At 57.2% G+C, this 17,130-nt stretch overlaps 1 protein-coding gene across 2 annotated transcripts; it reads right to left on the bottom strand.

The window, feature by feature from the left end:
- Positions 1-150: 150 nt before the first annotated feature.
- On the bottom strand, positions 151-16,595 carry LEMD2 (LEM domain nuclear envelope protein 2). Of its 2 annotated transcripts, XR_008711660.1 has the most exons (10): positions 15,862-16,595; positions 14,180-14,220; positions 10,932-11,007; positions 7,885-7,961; positions 6,881-6,960; positions 5,091-5,236; positions 4,022-4,123; positions 3,843-3,945; positions 2,656-2,843; positions 1,405-1,539 (listed from the first exon to the last, which is right to left on the bottom strand). XR_008711660.1 is itself a non-coding variant. In XM_055571684.1 (9 exons), the coding sequence occupies exons 1-9, from the start codon at positions 16,550-16,552 to the stop codon at positions 1,389-1,391; spliced, it is 1,467 nt and encodes a 488-aa protein (XP_055427659.1). In that variant the 5' UTR covers positions 16,553-16,590; the 3' UTR covers positions 151-1,388. The 2 variants fall into 2 exon arrangements, 1 of the variants encoding a protein (XP_055427659.1); XM_055571684.1 differs by lacking the exon at positions 2,656-2,843 and having other exon boundaries at positions 151-1,539; positions 15,862-16,590.
- Between the last annotated feature and the right edge of the window lie 535 nt (positions 16,596-17,130).

Here is a 17,130-nt window from a genome sequence, read left to right as displayed (position 1 = left end):
CAGGGCAGAATCATCACACCGTGTTATAAAGTGGAAACTGAGGGTCCAAGGTATGTGGTTTGCCTGAGGCCGCTCCCGCCTTCTCTCGCAGAGTAAGTCTCCCTGGCCAGCGCTTAATAACTCTGCACGTTGCCTCTCCTTACACATTGCTTTGAGGGGAGAGGGAAAGAACCACGGACGAGAACCACATCCATTTTTAATAAGTATTTATTTATCCAACAGTTCAGCCCTGATAGTGAAGCCTGTTGCAGTTTCTTCTGGCTGGAGCCTGCTTATGAGACCTGCTTTGCCATGGGGCAGGCGCTGGGATTCCAGGCCCGCCCATCACCCCAGACATCAGAGGAAATGAGAGAGTATTGCTCAAATGAGGGAGACTGGCGCTTTATTAAGGAAACAAAAAATACCAGTAAGACCAGAGAGGTGCTTAATGCCTTTTGGAGGCAGCTGTTCCGTCTCCTCGGCTCGTCCCCTCCCCCGCCCGCCGCGGACCAGAGCCCGCGGGGATGTGGCTCACCCGGAGGGGCCCCAGCCCTGAGCTCATCAGGCCCCCGCGAGGGTTTGGGGGCGCTCCGCCGGCGGGGAGGGCGGGGCGCGAAGGGCTAGAGCCCGGGGCGGCAGGGGGCGCCCTCACTCCCGCCCGGAGCCCAGCAGCCGAGGTTCCGGCAAATCGCCCCGGGGCGGGGAGGCGGGGTGGTCACCGTCAACCCAGCGATCCTCACCCACCGGGAGTTCCAGGCTCCGCGGGGCCGCCCAGCTGGCGGCAGCCCGACTCGCCTCTCCGCGGGGTTCCTTCCGGGAGATCACCCCAGCTGCTCAGGCCCCCCAGCCAGAGCCCTCGCGCGCCCAGACCGTGTCTAAACAGTTCTCCTAGGGTACTTAGTTCTAACTTCCAGCCCCTTCCCCTCGGGATCACAGGCCCCACCCAGCTCGAGGAGGCTTTCTCCCTCACTCCTGGGCTCCCCAGGAACACCCCGCGAAGGCACATGAGCAAGCTGCTCCCCACGCCCTGCCGCCCCAGCCCGCCACCCCAAACCACCTCCCGCGGGCGCGGTGGGCTCACCGGGTGCACACTTGCTCTGCAAGGGCTCATGGCCCCTGCGCTTTTATTTTTTCGTGAAAAACCAACCCCTCTCCTCTTTGTGCCAGCAACACTGGGTAGAGAGGATGGCCAGATGCAGAGGCAGCGGCCCCCTGGCTCCTCCCCTTGCCCTCTAAGGACGCTCACGTTTTCCCATGGAGCCCAGTCTCACACCTTTGGAACCAAGGTCAGGAGGCGGGTGAGTCAAGGCAAGTGTGAATTCAGCACCGGCAGGGCGTGGCCCTCTCGCGTCCGTCCCGGAGGGGACTGGCCTGGGAAAGGCTTATTCGATACCGCCCCCGCCCAGGGTTTATCGCTCTGAGTCAGAGAAGGAAGAGGGCTTAGTCCATCTCCACACCAGCATATCTTCCCCGGCCACGCGGTGGGACTCCGTCTGGATCCGTGATTCGTTGGAGGCCAGGAACTCCACCGCCCGGTCCCACACCCGCTTCATGCGCCTCCTGCAGAGAGGGGGAGGGGAAGCTCAGGAGGCCAGCCGGCCCAGGGCTGCCAAGGGAGGTGGGCTGTGGATGCCCTCTGTACCAAAGCAGGGAGCTCACCTAGAATTTATCTATCTGCGGGAAGAGTGGTCAGGTGCTAACAGGACTCTTGCAGAGGAGAGAAATTTCGTGAGCCCACAGAAAGGCTTCCTCAACCTTCTCTGCTCCAAAAGCTTTCAGTTAAAGGGAGCTGAAAGGGGCTGCAGCTCCCCGCGCCCACCCCAGGGGTCCAAGCAGGAAGACTTGCTAGGACTTGATACTGCAGCAGGCCCACCACCCCCTCCAGTGAGGGCTGCATTTTAATGTCTTGTGTGGGCCAATTAGACAGTGACCACTGGGCTGTTGAGTCCAGACTCCACAGCACTTCAGGGGATGGGGCTGAACTAAGCCTCCAGCGGGGGAGGCCTGGACGCTGGAGCTGCCTGTGGAAACAGAGCCACCAGGTCGGGCCATCTTTGCAGTGATCAGAGTCCCTGCTCTTTGGGGTCCCCGGGGCCCTGCACCCCCTCAGACAGCCTCCTAGTTTCTCTTTGCTCCTCTAGACCAGACAGGAAGATCCCAGGGCGGTGGGGGAGGGCTGCTCTGATGTCTACCCTTTGGTGAGACCCAGCCTCATGTCTGACTGCAGACCACTCCCCAGCACTCCAAGCATGCAGTCAATGTTGGGGGGGTGTGTGGAGCAGGGCGTTCAGCGGGGAGCGCGGATGGAGGGAAGCTCCGGAGGTGGCTCCTGATTCAGGAGGCAGAGCGGGGTCTCAGGGCTTTGTTCCCGGGGAGGTCAGGTCCAAACCCCAGGGCTGTTCAGCAGTCCTCACTTGGCTGGTCTGGCCGTGGCCCCGGAGACCGAGACCTTCACAGAGGCTCCTGAGCGGGGAGGGCCTCACTCGGTCCCTTCCCGGGCCGCCCATTACCAGGTGATGAGCAAGCTGGCCCGCGTGCCTCCCCAAACCAGCTCTTCAGAGCTCCCTCACCGCCCACAAGCAGGCCCTCCCCGCAGGGCAGCGTGCGCACGCAGGGCTGACTGATCGCCTGTGTCCCCATGAGCCAAGGGCTCGGCTGCCCTGACCGAGCACCCACCAGCGGCCTCCCCGAGAGCTGGAGGGCTGCGGTGGCCTCGTGCGGGGGCCCACTGGTCATCCTACACCCTGTCAGTCTGCTTGAAGTTCCCTGCCTGTCGCCATCCTGGGGCTGGGGTGGACGTGAGTGCGCCTCAGCATCTTCACATCTTCCAGCTCCTCCTGGACTGACAACCACAGAGCCCGGCACTGGGAACATAGAAAAGGTGCCAGCCCACGGTCTCCGAGCAGGTTCCTTACCGTCCTTGTGCCTCAGTGTCCTCATCTGTAAAGTGGGGTCCTCGCTGTTCCCCCCACCCCCCAGGACCATGCTGAAGGTGGAGCGAGAGAGCACGGCACCTGGCCGGAGAACTCAGTAGAGTGTGAGCCCACACTGAAGTGGGCCCTCCCTGCTGGCCACCTCCTGGGACTCTGGCCCCAGATTCTACCCCACCCCTGGGTTTGTCAGGGATCCATCCAGCATCTGCAGCCCACAGGGACAGAGGTCCCGGAGTCGTGCATGACAGTGGCCGGCCAACTCCTCCCATGAGTCGTGAGCCCATTCACTGCTGTGAAACGCTATTTCCAAGAACAGGTGTGTGCATTCGTGTATGGGAACTGGACTGTGTTATCTTAGGTAAGACACGTTTCTGACTGTGCATCATGGCTAATGACGTGTGAAAAACAACCCCCTCTTCCTCGCCAGTGACTGATTCAAGGAGAGATGAGTCACTGGCCAGTGGAACCTCAGAGGTGTGTCCCCAGAGGCTCCTGGAGATGCTTTTCCCGCTCAGGAGAGCGGCAGGGGGCCCACCTCCCCTCCACCGGCTACAGGGCCGGCGCTGGTCTGCCTGTTGGCCGCCACTCTGTGCCCACAGAGACCGCCCGCCAGCTGACAGCATCCGCAGAGGGCAGGAACAGGAGAGCCCCAGAGCGGTGCGACCAAAGACCTGACCGTGCTGTCCCTGACCTCCATTTGTGGAGCCCGTCAGGTCCTTCCCTGCAGAGCCACTCAGGAGGAAAGGAGACCGAGGACTCACTGTCCAGAGCACCCATCAGTATCAGCACCAACAGTGTGGCGTCTCCAGAGCAGTGGCAGCAGGGGGGCAGAGGCGGGGGATGGAGCCTCAGGCTGGGACCCGGGGCTGAACCGCCCCCGCCCTGCACGACTGGCCCGGGGCCCTCAGCGAGGTCCAAGCGGGGACTCACCGGCTCTGCGGCGGGATCAGGGTGTCGCGCACGTGCAGAATGCCCACGTATGGGTAGCGCTCCATGTCCTGCTCCCAGTCTACGTAGTGGTCCTGGACCACGTCTGCGGGACAGAGGGCGCTGTTCAGGGTGAGGCCCCGCGGTGGGGGGCCAGCAGCCCTCCCCCGGGGGCCACGCACCTATGATCTTCTTCACCATTTCATACATGGCCTGCTCCTCCTCTTCCAACTTCCGCCACCGGTACTTCAGGAGGATCAGGAGCCCCCACAGGAAGGCCAAGCCTGGGAGGGGACAAAGCGCGGTTAATCCCGCCCGCCACTTTCCCTGGCCAGGAGCCCACTGGCTCTCACGGGGCAGGTGGCTGTGCTGGAGGCTGAGGGGGTGGCGTCCCAACTGTGTGAGACCCGGGCTAGCAAGCAGGAGGCGGAGGATGGGACATGCGGGGTTGGGGGAGACAAGCTGTTCAGTGGTCATCTTCCTCCCGCCGGCTGTCACCAGAGCGGAGTCCCTAGTCCTCCTCCCAGCCTCATTCCCGGGCTTTCATCTTCTCCCTTGTGAACCAGAACTCGCGATTCATACATATATACATGCCAGGCCCTTTGTATTCGAGATGCTGCTGCCGATAATGATGTCTGTGCCTGCCCGCGTTGGGAAGGGAGCCGTGCGCACGCCCAGACGGCCTGTGATTTGTAAGCCGGCTCTCTCTGCAGAGTCAGGCAGCTTCTGTGACACGGCCTTTCGCCTTCACAGACGCCCCAAGGTCTCCGCTCAAAGGCAGCCCCTGATGTCGGGAGACTCCCCTTTGCTGCTCAGTGCCCCGGGCCTGGCTTGCTTTCGTCAGGCATCTGCAGCTCCTCAGCAGGTGCTCACATTGTTCAGGGAGTAAAATCAGGCCAAGCTCCGGCTGCGTCTTCCCTGCTGTGCGGCCTGTACTCTGGAGCCCGGGGAAGGACGGTGCCCGACTGTAGCCCAGGCCGGGTGCCCCTTCGGGATGCTGATGGCCCCCACCCTAAACCAAGATTTTCCAGTTAATCTCTGTGCGCCAGCTGCCGGGCCTCCAGAGGAAAGCTGACCAGGGCAGTGGTGGACCACGTCATCCCCGTTTCACTAGACAGACCTCAGGTTCACTGGGCAGAAATGAACTCCGTGGGCCTGGGTTTCTAGACCTTGGCTCCTGTGCTCCAAGTGTTGCTGAGCTGGGCTGCGGAGGTGCTGCAGGCGGGGCGGGGGGCGGGGGGCGGGACTTACACCAGAAGCAGAGGAGCAGCCTGGTAACAGCTGTGAGCAGGGCGCGGCTCAGGCGGCAGCCAACACCCATGCGGGGCCGCGAGGACTCCAGGCAGGCCACCTTGTCCACCGTGGTCACCAGCTCGGACGGGTCCTCCCCTTTCAACCTGAGACAGGACACAGGGCTGTAAACAGGCCCAAAAGCCCTGAGGAGCCGCTGTAGAAGCCTCACTTTCAGCAGAAAGAGGAGGAAGGAGGGGCTGGGAAGCCTCCACTTGCTGATAAAATAGACTTGTACCCTGGCTGCACTCTTCCCAGAAATTTCCCACGTTGGCTACTTAGAAAGAATAAAGCTTTAAAGACGGCAGCAGGCTTGAACCCCTGCCGCTAAAGTGACGCCCCCCTCTGTTGGGTCGTTGACAACCCCTCTCAGCGTGTGGAAGATTAAACTGTAAATTGCATTCCCACCTCCCAGCACAGAGAAATGGAGATGTTTACGGAATCGCTGGCTTTGCGAGGCATGGCGAGGGACTGAAACAGTCCGGGAGGGGGTGCTTCTCCTTGGCGACAAGGAGGCACGTCGGCTGTTTAAGTGCAGAGGCCACGGAGTGCCACAGGGCCCCGCAGCACGAACAGGCCCGGCTCCCAGAGGCCAGACCCCAGCCTCAGCGAGGGGGGCATCGGGACGCTGGGAGACGCCACCGTCCTTCTAGGAGGCAACAAGTCCCTGCTCTGGACTGCACGCTGAATGGCTGGTGCTTGAACTGTTGCGATTTCTCATGACCGACTTCCTTAAAAAATTTTTTTTCACATGGAAGCGTAGTTGATTTACAATGTTGCGTCAATTACTCTGTACAGCAAAGTCCCGCGACCTACTTCTAATGCTGGTCCTGGGGGCTGGGCTCAAACCAGGCTGCCCCCTCCAACGGGAAAAGGCGGCGTCATCATTCCTGTGTTGGCAGCTTCGGCGTGTGCTGCCAAGGATAAAAATCCGTGTTCTTTGCCTTTTCTAACACTTGGGAAAATCGCTCAGCCACTCAGGGAAGGTTTATTATGATTTTTTTTAAAGCCAACGAATTCTAATCGTGCCATGCATCCAGTTATCAAGCTGCAGGCTCAGCTGCCCGAGGGGCTTCCGCTGGCTGCACTGCTGATGGAATTAGTAATTTGAGTGGATTAGAGAGGAAGAGAACAAAACCCCAGAGTGTGCTTTAGTATCAGCAGCTGTAGCCTGAACAGAGACCTGACAAACCCTGAGGGGTGGGGGGTGATGAGGCAGGGTCTCCCCAGCAGGGGACTCCCGCATCTGCAAGTGGCTGGTGCCCCCACCGCTGGGTTGAGGAGCCAGTCGGGGGCCTTTCAGGAGGGTGAGTGCGCTGTTTCTGCAAACCATGCTCACCAGGGACAGGAACAGGCCAAACCGCCCAGCTGGAATAAAACCCGGTCTCTCCATTTACAGTTTCCATACTGAGTGAAACCAACATACAGAATCACCTCATCTACAAATGAAAATTAGCACCAAGGAAAGGCAGCACAGAAAAGTGCCTTCACCAGCAAATGGTGGGGGCCAGCAACGGGAAGGGGCACAGCCTGAGTTACTTGAAACAGGTGTAGCTGGACTGCCAGGCAATCACCCTGATGCTTGGATTTTTGCGACTCATCCTAAACTGCTCCTCCCGTGGCATCACTGACCCTTCTCCCTCCACTGCTCAGCTTCAGGCCTGGCCCTTGATGACTCAGCTGGGAGACCTGGCCTCCACCTCCGGGCCCCAGACGCCAGAGCTACTGGGCGAGGAGAGGGCCTTACTCACCAAATGCCCACGTCCTTGTTACTGCTCAGTATCCAAGTCAGCGCGGCTTCAAACTTGGTGGAGGAGCTGCTGGTCACATTCTGTGGGAGGGGGCGGGGGAGATTAGCACTCCGTCTGGGCAGAGCAGCTGGGTCGTGGAAGCCCCCTTTGTTCTCCACGTGCCCCCAAGCCTCGCTCCACTAAACGCATAGCAAACTGGTGGGATGGCAATCTGGGGCAGATGATCCCGGAGAAGAGGCTGTAACTGGAGGAGGTGATATGGAAGCACGCGTGGGAAAACGGGGCAGGTCTGCGGCAGCTGGAGGAATGCAGTTTCCTCAAGGGCCGCAGTGCCAGGCCAGAGAGCTGGCAGCTCATCTGGATGGACGTGGAAGACGACGTGGGGGCAGGGGCCCTCCCTGCGGCCAGAGCCGGCCGTGTGGCCTTGCGCAAAGACCCTCCCCTCTCCGGGCCCCAGGTGCCTCATCGGTGAAACGAAAACTGGATGAGGTGACCCCTTGGGTCTCTCTCTGCCGGCTCTAAAACCTGTAATTCTGTCCACCTGAGGCCACATCGAAAATCAAAAGGACCCGGAGCAACCCGGATGGTAATCCTAAGGGGGAAGTGAAATGGCAGGTGAAATATCTTAAATAAGCTGCTGAGAAGGGGAAAATGAGCCAGAAGAGGAGCAAGTCACAGGACTGCTCCAGGAAGGGCAGGGCAGCGGCCCGGTCAGCTGGCTGGGGGGCAGTGGGTCAGGGGCGAGCTGCCTGCAGGACGGGCCCCGGCTCTCAGCTCACCCTGGGCCCAGTCACCCCTCTGCTGCCTTAACTTCAGGGAGCTGAGCACTCAACTGTGTTAAAAAAAAAAAAAAAAATCTTTTTTTTTTTTTTTTAAGGGAAAGCAAACAAGCCAAAAAGCAAACACAAAACGAGGAAAAAAACCAAAACAAAACACAGGGCTTGAAAGATCAATACAGAACACCAGGACCTCCGGGGAATGCACGCACACGGCAGCCTACTTACTGCTATATATTCCTGGGCTTCCATGACAGGAATGCATTTGCTCTTTAGCTTCTCTGGATTTCCACATTCAAAATTACCTAGGAGGGGAAAAAACACACATTCAAACACAAAGAAGAGGTAAAAAAAATTTACCTGGCAACCGACTGAACACGGCAGCAAGAATCAAGCCATCAGCTCTGACGGGGAGCGTGTGGCCCGCCGGCCCTGACAGCTGTGGGGCATCTTCACTGTGCAGCAAGATCAAAAGCCACTTAGCTTGGATCGAGGCCAGATCATTAAAACCTGACCTGCAAAGCAGTGCAGCAATTTGCATTAAATGACTAAAAAGCTGCCCAATACCAAGGTCTGTTTGCAACTGATCCCTAAAAGGATCAGACAGACAGCTCTGGAAGGTACTGGGATGGGACTATAAATAAACGCAGCCTGGGAAAAGAAAGGCAGGGAGGCCGCTGCACTGCAGGGGTTCTGACTGGTCACAGGCTGGTGACCTAGAATGCCAGGTTTTGAGGGGCCCTGGGGAGTGATGGCCAAGGAGAAGGGGTGTCTGTGTGCTGGGACCCTGGCACGGTGCTCCAAAGCCCTCTGCTGAGCACCCTGTACAGCCGGCTCCCACTTAGGGTAGCTGGGAGCCTCGCCCTTCGTCTGGCCCAGGCTTCCAGGCCCGGCCCACAGACCAGCCCCTCTGAAAAGGCCCCAGCCATGGGGGCCTCGTTTAGCCAGATCAGCTGGCCTTGGGGCCCAGCCACAGCCCTTAGCTCCCGATCACCCGCTGTGGCTCACTAGCCAGCAGCTGCTTTACTACGAGACCCCATGGGAGCAGGGCCTGTGTGAGGCTGGGCCTTAACCCCTCACCGGCCTGACTGCCCTCAGCTTGGCACAGCCTGGGCTCCGGATGGCCAGTCTGTATGTGTCTGTGTGCTGGGGAGAGAGTGGCTGAAGATAATATCACAAAAATCCTGAGAATGAACTGAAGCCTGCTCCTCGCCCCCCAGCAACCAGATCTTCCTACTTCAAAGCTGGCCTTGTCCTTCTGGGCCCCCTGAGACTCAGCTGGCTTCTCCCATGCTCCTGCCCGACCCCAGACTGCCCTGCCCTGCCCTGCTCAGGCTGCTGGGACCACTGCCTAGGTCTTTTGGTTTCCTCCTCTCCCCTTTCGTATCCATGTTTGGTCAACAAAGCTTTAAAATGATCCTGCTTAGGCGACACTCTTCCACTCAAAGTGCTGCCTTCCTGCACCTGGCTCTCTGTCCGTCACTCCCCTGCTCCAAGCCTTCCTGCCTGCAGGATGGAGCTGCAACGGCCTGGCAACCATGGCTGACCAGGTGAGACTCACTCACGCTCCCTGTTTCTCCTTCCTCATGCAGCTGCTTCCAACCCAGACTCTGTAATTTCCTGCCTCTTTGGCCCTGCATTTCCCCAACAAATACGTATCTCATCCCACCTGGGCTTGAAGGCCTGGCACAGAGACCCCTTCCCCTGTGACACTTTCCTGGCGGCTCCAGCCAAAAGGCACTGTGCCTCCCAGAACTTCTAGCCTCTTGGTTCCCATCTATCAGCATTTTATGTCACCCCATGGTCAGGGGGGTGGATGGGCTGCCTCTTCTACTGGACCACAGGCAGTCTGTGGACAGGATCCTTGAGTCACCTTGTATCCTGCAAAGGCCAGCTCAGTGCCCCGTCCATAGCTGACCTCCAACAGGAGGAAGGGGACAGAGTATGGCCAGAGAGCCTGCACTCCTCTGCAGCCTGTCTCAGTGAGAGGCAAACCCTCAGAAGACAGCGGGTACCAGGCCCCCTGATGACAAGAGCCAGGACTGCGTATGGAGGGTGGGAGGGGGAGAACTGCCTACTGGGATCCATAGTTTAAGAGTGGAGCTCCTCAACGTCACCTCCTGGGGGCCTCGGTAAAGCCCAGACTTTGACGCGATGGATTTGAGATGAGCCCGAGATGCTGCATTTCCAGTAAGCTCCTGGGTGACGCTGACGCGGCTGTGCTGAGACCACAACCGAGTCACCAGGTGCCAAATACGCCCTCCGGCCAGAATTTACATGCCAACACCTGGGCCAAGACTGACTGTGATGCTGTGAGCCCCGACCCCGCCTCTCCTCCAGGGGCTCACAGAGGCCCCCGTGACCAGCCTGGGCCCCTCGCAGTCAGGAGGGAGGAGGTGCAGAGCTGAGGCTCACAGGCTTGGCCCCGAGGGCTGAGGGCCGAGTCCAAGTCCACTCAACCTTGACCTCCCGGCGACGGCCTTAGACAAGGGCTGGCCCTGTAGGTGAGCGGCGCCCCTTGAACCTCCTGCAGACTGATGTCTGGTTTTTGTGATGAAGACCCTTAACACAGGCACACGCCCTGAGCGGTCACCACGTCATCAGTGGTTCTGAGAGCCTCCTGGATACCAGGAGAGGACAGAGTATGACGGTGCCACCTCGGGCCTCAAGGAACACGTTTACCAATGGAAACAGCGGCGGAGATTCCGCATGGAGGCGTTTCCAGGGGGCGTCTTGGGAGGGGGTTGAGAAGGCCCTCTTCTAGAGAACGGCACTTGGCTTTCATTTAGTTAAGAAAAGACAGACCTAAGATCATTTGGAGAAATGGGGAGACTGAGGCCCTGAGATGTTAGGGACTGGTCCAGCATCCCACAGGGGGATCACTGGGGTCCGTGACACCAGGGCCCTTGAGGGCCGGACGGGCCTGATGGTGCTTGGCCCACCACCCAGACCACTTGCTGCCTGCAGAAGCCTCTGCACCTGACCGGGCCAACATGGTATAGGGACGCCCTCCAGGTTGGGAGTCCTAGACTCTGAGACGGCCTGAGGCCTGGTCCCTTCCAACACCACAGGGACCCCCAGAACATTAGGTGGAGGGCGCCCCAGAGAATGGGTGCACCTGCTGAAAGGGAATCTATGTTCTGCCCAGATGCAAGGCTTACACGGGATGTGCCTGTGGGGGATGTGGGGAAGGTGAGGCGTGGCTTCTGGGAGACAACCGCGGCACCTCGGCCTCGGCCCGCTGAGGAGGCTCTGGCCTTGGGCAGCCTACTCACCCGCCTGGATGGCCAGGAAGTTGTACAGCTCGTGCAGCAGCTCCAGCAAGGCCGCCTTCTGCTTGGCCTGACAGAACTGGAAGGGCACAGGACAAGCGGTCAGCAAGGCAGCATGGGTGAGGGGCCTGGCTGCCTGCTTTCATCTCCTCAGCCACCCTGTCAAGAGCTAGGCCGCAAGGACAGCCTCACACCTTAAAACAACGACAGCAGCAAATTCTGCCAAGAGGTGGGCCCAGGGGTAGGGTCGATAAACACCAGGTCGACTGACTGAAAAGAACACCGAGAAAACAGAGGCAGACTGACAACAGACGCGGTAACCACCAAGGGCCGACATTCCAGAGGCTCCCAGGCCCCGGCCCCCGGGTTCCCGCCGGGATAAAGGCCACCAGCCGTGGACTGCGGGCGGCAACTGTGGGCAACGCGGCACCCGGGCTCCTCAGAGGGCAAAGCCACTGCCGCATGACGCAGGGGGAGCCATCTGCTCTCCCCCTGGGCCATTCCCATCAAGTTTTTGGAGAGGCAAGTACCTATAGTCTGCCTGTGGATTGTCTACTTCGTGCATTATCTGCAAACGTTTAATCTTAGATTCTTCTAGAAATGGAAAATGTAGAGGAATCTGAACTGTCAGGAGGAACATGTCACCTGTGTGAGGAGAGGCACGCCTGCATGCCCACTCCTGCAGCGCCCGTGTCAGCAGGGGCACCGTTCAGCTGGACTCGCTGCATTTGGAACATTCCAAACAGGCTGCTTTTCTTTGAGAGTGAATGGGAGGTTGGGTGCTGTGCTGAGTGGTCTGTATGTGAACCCTGAAGCCTTACCACATCCCTCACTGTACCCCAATTTCTCAGGTGAGTGGCCCAAGGTTTAGAGACCAGAGGTGGCCACTAAGATCCCACAGCTTGTAGGTGGTGGAGCCGCATGGAGTGTGGCCAGTGGACTCCAAGCACACTCCCCTGCTCCAGTCCGCTTCCAGGTTGTCACCAGGCACAGCCCTGGACCGGAAGTCGGAGGTTTGGGTTCTAGATCTGGCTCTGCAGCTAGAGAAGAAACCAAGATCGCTTTCCTTCTCGGGCCTCACGTGCTGCCCCGATCTAACTTGGTTCTGAATACTCTCAGCGGCCGAGCTTTGTCCCCTCATGTGGCCTAAAGGCCTTGATGCCTTAACAAGGTACCAAATGATGTAACCAAGACTTATGCACAAGACTATAAATGTCCAAAACAACTCACATGCCTACTAGCAGAGTCAGAAACCCCAACTACTTTTTAAAGACTATTTAACGATATCGGCAAAGCTGGTAATTGTCAAATATAACTAAATATACAGAGATCCCAATTCTATAAACACATACATACACAGAGAGTGAAGGGAGGAAGAGAAGCTCCCCAAACATTAACGGTGATTATCTCTAGGTGGCAGAACCAAGGGTGGTTCTTCTCCCATTTTTCGAACTTGCTAAACATCTATCATTGTCACAATCAGGAAAGAAAAGCAGGAGCAATTAATACTGTTCCGAACTCACAGACATTTAGGCAAAGCAAGGCTGAAAGGCTGAAAGGACAGAAGGTACCAGACAATGCGACAGCCTGATTAAGATAACACACCCACTGCCAGCCCCTCCCCAGGGTTTCCGCAGGACAAAAGCAGGAAGAATGACGAGACTGGTAGAGAGCTGAGATGGGGGAAAAAACATCTGTCTCTCAAACCCAAATGCCCCTCTGGGTTTTGGGTGAGCTTGAGCCACAGAAAGTGTGAGGCTTTCAACAAGAAACTCACTCAAGCTGAGAAGTACCCCCCGAGCTGCCTGCTCCCATGTGCATCCTCCCCAAAGGCCGAGCGTGCCCCACGGAAGCTCAGTGCAGCAGAACCCAGCACCGAGCCTGCAAGGAGCCTGTGATGTCTGGTCTGGGACCCGCCTGGCCAGGCTGGGCACGTCTTTAGCGAGGAGTTGGATGGTGCCTGACGGCTCACACAGTGGGGATGAGCACATCCCCCACTGAGGACAACCCCAGAGGGAATCTGCCCTCCATCGTGGGTCTGACATACTCACAGGTGTGCAGGACCAAGAAACAGAAACCAGAGAGCCCGTTTCTAAACAGAAGACAAACGACTAGTATCGCCAGAGAAGTCTCACAGAAACGAAAATTTTGTTCCCATTTTTGTTTTCTGTCTTCAAAACTCTAGTTTCCCCTTCTGGCCATGTTTCTGGGCCACTTCCTTTAATCATCAACTGCAGTTTTTACGATAGAAGGCAGATTATACTTATTATGAGTCTGTTTTTATAAAACAGTAGGGAAGCAAAGATATCTGGTGGATGAAAGCAATAAATACGTGTAATAAAAACACCCCCAAATATGACACAGCAGAAGCCGAAGAGAAATAAAACCACTTGTCTGCATCAGGATGCCACTTCATTAACGTGGGCAACGTGGGCCTACGGATGAGTGTGTGCGGTTCCTCTCCCGGCCGCCTCCCCCTGCCCCCAACTGCCAGAGATGTGCCCTGAGGGCTGGGGGAGGCCTGGGGTTGCACACTTAATAATTAGACTACTAAGTCATGCCCTCTGGCAGCACAAGGCTCTGCCTGGCAGGATTTATGCCCTGAAAATTTACAGCCTCTATCTTCCCTAGACTACTACCTTACCGGTGGTGTCCCAGCTCCTTGCTAATGCCGTTTTCATGACTCGTAAATGGACGGGGCGGCTCACCTTCCCCAAGTATTATTTATAGGGAACATTAAAGTGTCACAAAACCAATCTATAGACTAAGAGAACTAACTCCACTTCAGATGTGTTTAAAACAACCCCTTGATGACATTTCAAATCAGAACAGCATTTTCAGAGCCAGAGAGGAACGACCTGAGCATGTGGAATTGAGAACCTGGCCTCCTGGCACTTAAAACGCAGCCCGCCCTTCCTCCTGAAGCCAGGGAGCTCGAGAGGCCACCACCCACTGCACCCCCCAGATAGACTCAGGCAGAAGATCAAAGCCCTCGATGCTGCGGTTGATGGGAGAGCTCCTATAACAAGTCAGGGGTTGGATCTTGGGAGCTCAAATTCTGTTTCAAGTACTCCTTCACGGCCACAATTGAGTCTGACACGTACATCACAGAACACGATACGATTCTGGTACGTTACAGGAAGCACTCCTGAAAATGATCCTTTTATGATCTTTTTCTGGGCAAGTTTACCTCCCAATGGAGGCTAACATCCTTGAGAGGAATAGCGAAAGCTAGAAAAACTCAAACTCACCTCATCTGTTTTTGTCTCACAGTCCACTGGCAGTAATTTCACTGAGACCAAGAAAAGAAACAGAGGAAATTAAAAGTGTGGGTTTTGGAAAAGGGTACAAAAAGGGATCATTCTCAAAATTCAGAGGAAGTAAAACATTACCAACAAAAAGGCGGGGATTAGAAAGATATCATCTAAATGAAGCATTTAAAAAATGTAGGCAGTAAAATGTAAAGGGGTTCTCAGTTCTGGATTAAGAATTAGGACACCTGTTTTCTAATCTCAGGGAAAAATGATTAGCCACAGGATATTGGGTAACTACTCACTTAACCACTCTGAACCTCTGGTTTCTTCATCATAACATGGGATCACTAAAGCCTTCCTAGCCTAATTTAGACTCATTGTCAAAGACAAGATATATGGTGGTTCTGTAAACTGTAAACAATGTTATGTTAAACATGTTTAATACCATCGTGGGAGGGGAATTCTACGTAAATTTCCAGTATTTATCCAAGAGCTCTTGTCTTACAGCATCTCAGCAATGAGTATGACAGTATACTGTTTTTTGACATCACCAATGTAGTTACAGTTAGAACCAGTACAGTTCCATGACACTCCTGGGTCTATTTAATTTCTCTAGCAAGTGGATAACCTGCTCTCATAGTCAAGAGATTATCTGAGTGTGTGCATAAGTCTGGGATCCCCGCGCCCACAGACTTCCTCATACACCCAAATATCCATCTGCTCCAACAGCTAAGACATAATTTAGCTTTTCCCTGCATTTTGGCTGTTTGTGCTAGGCATGGAAAAATGTGGCTGGGAATAATACTAATCACATTCATTTTTGTAAAGAATATTAAAAGCTGGTAAACTTAAGGGTCACTTTATACTTAAATTTATAAAGAAATGGTCACTCTGCTGTTTCCTATTAGCCTGGAGAATTCTGGAAGAAGCAAATTTCCCTTTTAGAAAACACACAGATCCTTAACTATTCGTTAACATACTGTATCTGGCAGATCTCATTCTGCCATGTCTCATCACAGAACTAACTGTGGACAGAGGCATGGCTGGGAATATCCTTGAGTCACAGGACCCTCTCTTAACACATTCCATGAAGGTGCTGCAAACAGTGATAAATGCCACCATTTACATCAGTTTAAACTCTTTAAAGGCTCTTGCACGCCTGTCTGAGGCAGGACTAGTATAATCTCCTCTTGACATACTGGGGGTCCCCTGGGCCAAAGAAGAGGAGGATGTGGCCTTTTAGGTGCTGCAAAGCTGGGACCCCAATCAGAACCTATCTCTGCACGGGTGACCTGGGGCACTAGCAAGAAATCAAAAGGGAGGGCAGAACTCAAAAGGAGTGGGGGTGGGCCTTCAGAGGGTTGTGTTAGAGAGCTTTCTCTAGAGAGTGAAAAGTAAAAGTGACTACGGAAAGAATGCTTCCAGCACGTGCTGGAAAGGGAAGTTAAGTAGGGAGGGCTAGGGCCGAAAATAAGAATAGGAGGAAGTGAAGACAGAAATGATTGCAGATGCAGGAATCCCACAGCTGGAGGAAGGAAAGTCTTTAAGTCTGGAGGGAAGAAGGTGGCCTGAGGTATCTAACAGGCCCGGGACGTGCGGCCTGGCGCTGAGAGGCCCGGGGGTCGTTCCGGGGACACCCGCGCGCCCAGCGCCCTCCCCTGCGCCGGCCCGGGACGTACTGTTGTCCTCCGCCTCCTGCGGCGCCGAGGGCTTGCCCATCTTCACCCAGAGGATGCCCAGGAAGACGAGCAGCAGCCCCAGGCTGGCCCAGAGCAGGAGCCGGGACAGGCAGCTTTCCAGCCGCCGCCCCGCCTCGGGCCGGGCGCGCGCCGAGGCCGCCGGGCCGGCTCTCGTCGCCCGCAGGCCCGGGCGCGGGTCGGGGCCGAGGAGGGCGGAGGGCGGCCGCGCCGAGGCCGGAGACGCGGCCCACCAGCGCCGGAGCCCGGGGCTGGCGCCCGGCGCGGTCCTGCCGAACGGCCGGCCGTCCTCGTCCTCCTCGGAGCTGCCCCGGGCGGAGGCGCGGCGTCTGAGCGGCGCGGGGCGGGCGAGGCCGCGGCTCCCGGACCAGGAGGCCGCGGGGGCTCCGAAGTCACCGTAGGCCCCGGGCGTCGCATAGGCCGGGCCCGAAGCCTCCGGGGAGAGCCAGGGCTCCGCCCGCGGGGAGGCCGCGGCGGGCCGGGCGCGCAGCGGCGCCTCCTCGCGCAGCCGGGCCGCCTCCCGCGGCCGCTCCTCGCCGCGCAGCCGGGCCTCGCCGCGCAGGCGGCGCAGCTTGTTGCGGTAGACGTCCCGGGTGGTGTCGGTGATGGGGCCCGGCTGGAAGCCCAGGGCCTGCAGCTCCCGCCGCAGCTCCAGGTCCGACAGGCCGGCCATGGCCAGGACACCGCCCCCGGCGCGCGCCACACCCGGAACTGCTCCCGCCCGCGGCCGCGGCGGAGCGGGCGGGGCTCCGCGCCATGACGGGAAGGTCAGTGGTGGCCGCCATATTAGGAGGTCTGTGACGTTCGACGTGTGGCCATGATGGTGAGGTCAGACTCGGCCTCCCAGGGCCACCATGTTGGTGAGGTCTGAGGGCGTTTTGGGGGGGGGGTTTGTTTTTGGTTTCCTTTTCTCTTTCCCATCTTGCTCACTCCTTCTCCCTGTAAGACCAAGTGTTCTTTCTCTCTGAATCCTCCACCCTTTCGTTGGGTGGAGGTATGGTGGTGGTAGTTTAGTAGCTAAGTCGTGTCCAACTCTTGCAAGCCCATGGACTGTAGCTTCCCAGACTCCTCTGTCCATGGGATTCTCCAGGCAAAAATACTGAAGTGGATTGCCATTTGCTTCTCCAGGGGATCTTCCTGACCCAGGGATCGAACCCAGGTCTCCTGCATTGCAGGCAGATTCTTTACCGACTGAACTAAGAGGGAAGCCTTAGGAGGGAGGCATGGTAGGCACTCAGTAAAGTCATACTG

The sequence above is a fragment of the Bubalus kerabau genome, chromosome 3 (assembly GCF_029407905.1).
Source record: "Bubalus kerabau isolate K-KA32 ecotype Philippines breed swamp buffalo chromosome 3, PCC_UOA_SB_1v2, whole genome shotgun sequence".
NCBI lineage: Eukaryota > Metazoa > Chordata > Mammalia > Artiodactyla > Bovidae > Bubalus > Bubalus kerabau.
The sequence above is the reverse complement of the archived record's forward strand: the minus strand, read 5'-3'. Positions and strand labels throughout refer to the sequence as shown.

Coding starts and splice junctions, on each gene's coding strand:
- LEMD2 (XM_055571684.1), bottom strand. CDS start 16,552: ATGGCCGGCCTGTCGGACCTGGAGCTGCGGCGGGAGCTGCAGGCCCTG. Junction 11,008..14,179: donor GTGAGACAAAAACAGATGAG/GTGAGTTTGAGT, acceptor GTGCCCTTCCAG/TTCTGTCAGGCCAAGCAGAA. Junction 5,237..6,880: donor AACAAGGACGTGGGCATTTG/GTGAGTAAGGCC, acceptor GTCCTGTCTCAG/GTTGAAAGGGGAGGACCCGT.